At 59.7% G+C, this 7,043-nt stretch overlaps 1 protein-coding gene across 1 annotated transcript; it reads left to right on the top strand.

Moving 5' to 3' along the window:
• Window positions 1–5,054: 5,054 nt before the first annotated feature.
• TMEM121B (transmembrane protein 121B) lies at window positions 5,055–6,605 on the top strand (the record flags this gene model as incomplete). The annotated part of the gene is made up of 1 exon (XM_082635869.1): window positions 5,055–6,605. One exon carries the CDS (start codon window positions 5,055–5,057, stop codon window positions 6,603–6,605), a length of 1,551 nt encoding a protein of 516 aa, XP_082491995.1.
• Between the last annotated feature and the right edge of the window lie 438 nt (window positions 6,606–7,043).

The raw sequence follows: 7,043 nt of genomic DNA, 5'->3' as shown, positions 1-7,043 counted from the left end.
TCCCTGGTCGGGGAACTAAGATCCTGCAAGCAGCGTGGCACAGCCAAATAAAAAAAAAAAAAGAAAGAAATTTTAAATGTTTTTTTAAAATTCATTTTTTATTGAAGTATAGTTGAATTACAATGTTGTGTAAATGGTTGTTTTTTATAATTTCCAACAGTTATGATTATTTCACTGGGGAGAAAATTCACAGAGATCCACACACTGTGATTCTTGGATGTACTTCTCCCTGCGTTATTCTTTCTTTTTTCTCCACTATTCTTTTTCATAGTATTTTATTCTTTTTTACGCTCTTAATCATTTTAAACCTATTGGTATTATAGCCATCATCATCTGAAGTTCCTGGGGGGGTCTAATCTTGCTATATGTTTCATACACTGGCTTTCATTCATGATGGGTTATTTCCTTGTGTGTTTTGCAATTTGGTATTGTGAACTGACTTTTACTGGTGCTTTATCTGTGGGAATCCTCTAAGGCTTGGTTTGACAGTATGTCCCCCCAGAACTGTTTTGTATTTGCTTTTGCTAGGTATCCATGGTTATTACCAGCCTACAACCAATATTTATGTTACTTTCTCAGCTTGAGATTGTGCAAATCTCAAATCTATGGGTGGTATAGTCCAATGGTTATGAATTCCCAGGAGAGATTTTTATGCCACTTCAAGCCTAGGCCAATGCTTATTCATTTGCCTGTGGCCTTCCTGTTTGGGTGGGAGATCTATTTTTCTGTTCACCCTTTCACTGAGTCCTGGTTTTATGTAGGAAGCTCAGCTCTGTGTCCTTGTCTCATTTGGGTTGCATGCCAGGTCTCCTGTTTCTGTTTGGCTATTAAATCCACGTGCCCACCAGTGCTGCCCAAGAGGACATGCCACAGTGATGGAATTGCTCTGTATCTGCTGTTCCGTGTAGTAACCACCAGTCACATGGGGCTTCTGAGCACTTGAAATGTGGCGAATGAGACTGAGGAACTGAATTTGAAATTTTAACTTATTTCAAATGATATTTATTTATTTTTGATTTTATTATTATTATTATTTATTCATTTATTTACTTTTGGCCTCACCATGCAGCATGCAGGATCTTAGTTCCCTGACCAGGGATTGAACCCGGGCCCCCTGCAGTGGAAGCACGGAGTCCTAACCACTGGACGGCCAGGGAAGTCCCAGCTGATATTTATTTAAATACATTCAGATTTAGGTAGCTGCCTGTGGCCGGTCCCCACTGTATCCGACCAACCACACACATCTGAAGCGTCAGGTACTTCACTCGCCATTCCAGTTTCCTCTTCACGGACAGCCCCAAGGGTTCATCTTACTCTCTTAACTGCACTTAAACTGTTCAGTTTTACCTGGTGTTTTTGGTAAGCTGGGAGGTCTTATACATTTTGTTCACAGTATCGCCAGAATGGAACACAGTCTCTGCTTCCATTTTCTCTCCCCTCCAGCCCATCGGTTCTGCTGCAAAGTAATTTTTCTATGATGCACATCTGTCCATGTGACATGTCTGCTTTCAGGAGGTCCCTGTTCTCCTGGAATGTAGCCCAAGCTCAGCCTGGCCCCCGAGGTCCTCTGCGACCTGGCCCTGCCTCTCCCCTCAGTTTACCCGTCGTGCCCTTCTCCTTGTACTTCAGACTGAAGCCAAGCATCCGGAACGCCTCAGCGGTGCCTGGCGACCTCACACGGTGGGTCCTCCGTCTGTCCTGCTCCTTCTCCCTGAAACGCCCACCAGCCCTGAGTCCACGTCCCAGCCGCTAACCAGCACCTGCTTTCCTTTCCCAACAGTGCTCATGTCCTTTGCTCCCCTAGGCCCCATATAGAATTTGGCCATAACCTTCACAATACTTGACTGTGCTTTCTTGTTTATGTGTCTGTCCCCCTCCCAGCCTGGACTTCTAGGAAAGGACTTGATGTTTTTAGCCTCTGGAGCCCTGGCACCCAGGCCAGGGGCTGAGTGACACTTGCAGGCACTGATGCCGGACCTTCTCCTTTGCCCATGAGGGTAGCGCCTTGCTGTGGGCCGTCCATGGGGTGGCCCAAGCCACAGCCTGGCTCCGGGCCTTAGGGGCGCTCTGCAGTGGGGTAGCTGGAGTGTTATCGTCACAGAGTCTCCAAGGACTTCTGAGGCTTCAGTTCCTAGGAAGCCGAAGCTTTGCAGACCCGTCCTGCTCCAGCCACAGCCCCCTGCCCACTTCCCTTCCATTCTGGCAGTCGGCACCGTGACTGTGAGACTGGGCACCAGAGGGCCTGCTGGGTCTTTCCACGGGGGCCCCGGTGAGGCCCCACATGCTCGTCGACAGCACCCTTTGGCCGGGCCCTTCATTCTCGCTGTGGAGGGAAAGAGGGCAGGCTGACAAACAGACGGTGGGTCAGTGAGGACTGGGCCTTGGTTCAGTGCTGGGAGGGCTGGCCCTGCCCGCTGAGCTTTCCTGGGTTGCTGAGATGACGGGGGGCATCTCTCCTCCCTCCCGGCCCATCTGCCACTGCCCCAGGAGGATGAGGGTATCAGGTCTCCAAACGAGCCTTACCCAATGACACCCCTGCCCGTTTAACAGGTGCTCAGGGAAATGACTTTTGGATTGAAAACTGCTTAGTTTGTCCCTGACTCCCAGGATGCCATCCTAGGCTTGTGAGAAGGAGCGTGGTAGGTGGGTGAGAGTACTGGGCTGGGAGCCAGAGGTCTGGCTGACGAGGTTTGTGGCTGGGAGCAGGGTGCCCTCCTTCTCTCTCTGTTCCCAGGTATCGCATGTAAGATGTAAGCACAGACCTTGGGGACTTAGGAGCTGCTCGGGGACTGTGTTTTCCCTTTTCTAGATCCTTGTGGGATGTTTGTACTTACTTTATATACAAGAAAGTCTTAACTTCCTTCTTCTCATCCTAGTCACATCTTTGTCAAGCCCATCACGGGCTGAAGCGAAGGCTCTCTGTGTTTGTGTGTGTGCATGTATGCGCCCAAGTGTGTACACAGATTTAGACATAACCCAGTGCAAAGCCGAGGTCCCTCTGGTACCCAGACCACCAGCATACTCTGTCGTGGGCCCTGATTTCTTACCCTTATTATCTGTGGTCTTTTTATTCAGAGCCTCAGACCTGAAAGAAATTGGGTTAAAAAATCTCATACAGAAGTTACTCTGAGCAATTGAAGTCCATTTCCCAGAAATGCAAGGATAACTTCAAAGGGCTGGTACAACCCAAGTTCCCAGGGAGGAAACCTGTCCTCAGGAGGTACCCTGGGCGAGGGCTGGCCTGATGGGCAAGGGCAGGAGGGAGCCGGGAGGGTGACCAGGGCAGCAGGTCTGGGGTGGAGTGGGGACAGATTCGCCAGCGTTCCCTCGGCAGCCCGGTTCTCAGCCTGCAGCAGCTGCTCCCGCGTCTTCTACTGCTTCGTTGACGTGAGCAGGAGTTGTGGGCCAGCTTTCAGGTTAGCGGCCAGCTGGTGTCCTCCCTGGGGGAGAGGTGGGAGCCAGGCTGTAATCTGTCCCATTAGCAGTTGGCAGCTCCCAGCCCGCTTTTTCACCTGGACCGGCTCTGTGCTGACATCGCCGGACCCGCTGTGACGCTCATGGATGCAGGCAACCTGCGCTGTTCGCTCCCCCCTCGCCCCGCGTGGGTGGCCTTGGCGCCAGCGGGCAGGGCTGGATCCCCCACACCGTGAAGCCTGTGACCGGCTCCAAGAACCGCTGCTCCCAGAGAGAGCCGCCCTGCTCCCTGGCACGTCGCGAAGCACAGAGCTGCTGGGGAGCTGAGCTCGGAACGTGGCCTCGGGAAGGGCTCCAGCCCAGAAAACAGTCACTAGTGGCCTGTGCTGTGAGTAAATGTTCCTGGGGCTTGAGACATGAGCTAAATGGAATTGTGATGATCACACCAGTTACCTTTAACACACTCCGTGACAGGCATTGGGCCAAACCCTTCCAACTCATGACCTCTCTTAATACAACAGCCTGGGAAGGTAGATGTTGGTCCCTTTTTACAGTTGGATAATCCTAGGGTCAGAGAGGTGAAATAACCGGTCCAAGATCACACAGGCCACATCGCAGAGCTGAGACCACACCCCGGAGCTCAGCTGCCCCCCACACCTGCTGGGCTGCATGACGACTGGACACGGACCCGGCGTGTGCCTGGGGTGGGCTGCGGGTGCTAAACCCCACATCTGCCGTGGATTGCTTGTACAGAGCTCTGCGCTTGTAGCTGCCGGGCTGCTGTGTTCCCGTCCACGGCCCCGTCTGTAGCATTCACCATCGCAGCTTTGGGCCTATGTTTCCATGGAGGCACCCCTAGGTGTTTAATTTCCTCTGCTAGCTGCCTCTTCCTACTGTTTCCCATTCTCGCTTATAAGAACGTCAGAGAATACTGAAAACCTTCTTGGCTGGGGCCACACGCACCGTCCTTTTACTGCTCCTTTCTTCCCAAGCATTTATATTCAGAGCGCTGCTCCATTCACTGGAAATTGGTACCTCCCCCCGGGGTGGTCACTGAACCGAGAGCAGGGCACATGAATATGTAGAAATATATGTTTGGGGCTCCCGGTCCTGGTCCTTGGAATCAGTGCGGCCTGGTTCCTCCTTCGGGTTTCAAGGGCCTTAGGGAGAGGCAGGACGGCCCAGCGGAAAGGGCACCGGACGAAGTAGAGGCCAAAGCTGCCCTGGTGCCTGCAGAGGTCCCAGCCTGGTGCTCAGAGGCACGGTCTACACTGAGACCAAGGCCACCCGGTCCCTAACGCCCCAGGGGTTCAGCTGGTGGGACCTCGCCGACCACCTCCCAGCCCGCCGCCGGGATCCCATCGCGTCCCTCGGATTCCACGCTGCGTCCTCCCCGCCCCAACTCCGCGCCCCGGCACCCCTCCCCTTCTTCCTGCCGACACGGCGGCCGGGCTTTCCCGCCTCCCGGCCCCGAATCCAATCCCGGTTTCCCCGCCCCGCCCCCAGCTCTTGGCTGGGCCGCCCCGCGCGCCGTCACCGCCGCCGTCACCGCGCGTCGGCAGCAGCCCGCGCGCGCCCGGCCACGGGGCTCGGCTCCGGTGCGCGGCTCCGGCCGGGTAGGCGGGAGGGAGCCGAGGACAATGCGCCCCGCGCCCGGCGCCCCCCGCGCGGCCCCGCCCCCCGCCCGGCTGCAGCCCCGGTTCCCGCGCGGCCGGAGCGGCTCGGGCAGCAGCAGCAGCGGCGGCAGCGGCGGCGACACCGGCAGCGACAGCGGGAGCAGCAGCAGCGCGGGCGCCGAGCGGGAGGACGACGACGAGAGCGCCAGCATCAGCAGGCCGCTGGTGCCCGCCGGGCCCCCGGGGAGCGCCGCCGCCTCCTGCGCCTCCACGCCCACTTCCCCGCGTAGCATGACCGCCGCCGACCTGGGCGCGGGCGCCGTGGCCGGAGCCGTCGGGGGCGCGGGCGGCGCCAGCCCCGGCCCCTCCTGCCGTTCGTGTTGCTGCTGCTGCGGTCGCCGGGCTCGGCCGGGCCGCGGGGGTGGGCGCCGCGGCTGCGCCCCCGGCCCGGGCTGCCGCTGGGGCTACCAGGCGCTGTCCGTGGCGCTGCTGCTGGCGCAGGGCGGCCTGCTGGACGTGTACCTCATCGCTGTCACCGACCTGTACTGGTGCTCCTGGGTGGCCACCGACCTGGTGGTCGCGGCGGGCTGGGCCATCTTCTTCGCCAAGAACAGCCGGGGCCGTCGGGGCGCCGCGCACACCCACCACCCGCACCACCCGCACGCCGCGCCCCTGCACCTGCCCGTCGCTCCCGCCGCCGCTGCCGGGGCTGCGGGAGCCAAGGCGCGCGGCGGCCGCGGGGGCGCGGGCGGCCCGGGGTCGGCGGGGGCGGCCGGCGCGGCCGGCGAGTTCGCCTTCGCCTACCTGGCCTGGCTCATCTACTCCATCGCCTTCACGCCCAAGGTGGTGCTCATCCTGGGCACGTCCATCCTGGACCTCATCGAGCTGCGCGCGCCCTTCGGCACCACGGGCTTCCGCCTCACCCTGGCGCTGTCGGCGCCGCTGCTCTACTGCCTGGTGCGGGCCATCGGCGAGGCGGGCGCCACCCCCGGCTCCGCGGGCCCCCTGCTCCTGCAGCCCCAGCGGCACCGCGCCGCCGGCTGCTTCCTGGGCACGTGCCTGGACCTGCTGGACAGCTCCGCCCTGGTGGAGCTGATGCTGGACGGCCGCGCGCCGCTGCCCGCGCACCTGCGCTACCTGCTCCTCGCCGCCTACTTCCTCGCGCTCGCCTCGCCGGTGCTCTGGCTCCACGAGCTCCACGCCGCTGCCGCCTCGCCCCGGGGCCGGGCCTCGCGGCCGGGAGGTTGCAGCCGCCTGCTGCGCCTGCTGGGCGGCTGCCTCGTGGACGTACCCTTGCTGGCGCTGCGCTGCCTGCTGGCCGTCAGCTACCAGCAGCCGCTCTCCGTCTTCATGCTCAAGAACCTCTTCTTCCTCGGCTGCCGCGGCCTGGAGGCCCTGGAGGGCTGCTGGGACAGGGAGTCCCCGGCGTCCCCGAGTTGGGCCCGGGCGGGCTACGGCGCTCCGCCCTCCGCCCCGTCGGCGCCGGGAGTCCCCCAGCTGGGCCACTGCATCTCGGAGGACGAGGGGTGTGCCCACGGCTATGTCAACACCCTGGCTGTGGCTTCCCAAAACTGAGGGGTCTGGGGGCTTGCTCTGGAGTTGGGAGACCCCGCTCCCTGTCCTGCGACCTTCCCTCACCCAGACTGGATCAGCCTCTGTTTGGGGGAGGTAACTGTTAACAGGGCTGAGAGCCAGCGCGCCCCTCTGAACCCCTTGAGTCAAGACTGCTTGGAAGGAGCCAGCCGCTAAAGAGAGGGAGGAGGGTCGCCGGCTCTCTTCTCCTCCCGACGCCCTTGCCCGATCCTTCCCTCCAGGGGCGGGGCACCTCTGCTTCTTGCTTCTCCCACCTCACCCTATTCCTCTCCCTTGCGGGGCAGAATGTAGGAAAGGGGGGCCCAGGGCCTTCGGCCACCCCCCTTGCTTGGACGTGCCAGCTTCTTTTAGGCTGTGGTTAGTGGTCCTTGACCCACACCTTGAAATCACCCAGAATCCCATGCTCCCCTGATGTGTCTA

This window comes from Mesoplodon mirus (genome assembly GCF_964341445.2).
Source record: "Mesoplodon mirus genome assembly, chromosome: 11".
In the NCBI taxonomy this organism is placed as follows: Eukaryota; Metazoa; Chordata; class Mammalia; order Artiodactyla; family Ziphiidae; genus Mesoplodon; species Mesoplodon mirus.
This window is presented reverse-complemented; position numbering and strand designations above follow the sequence as displayed.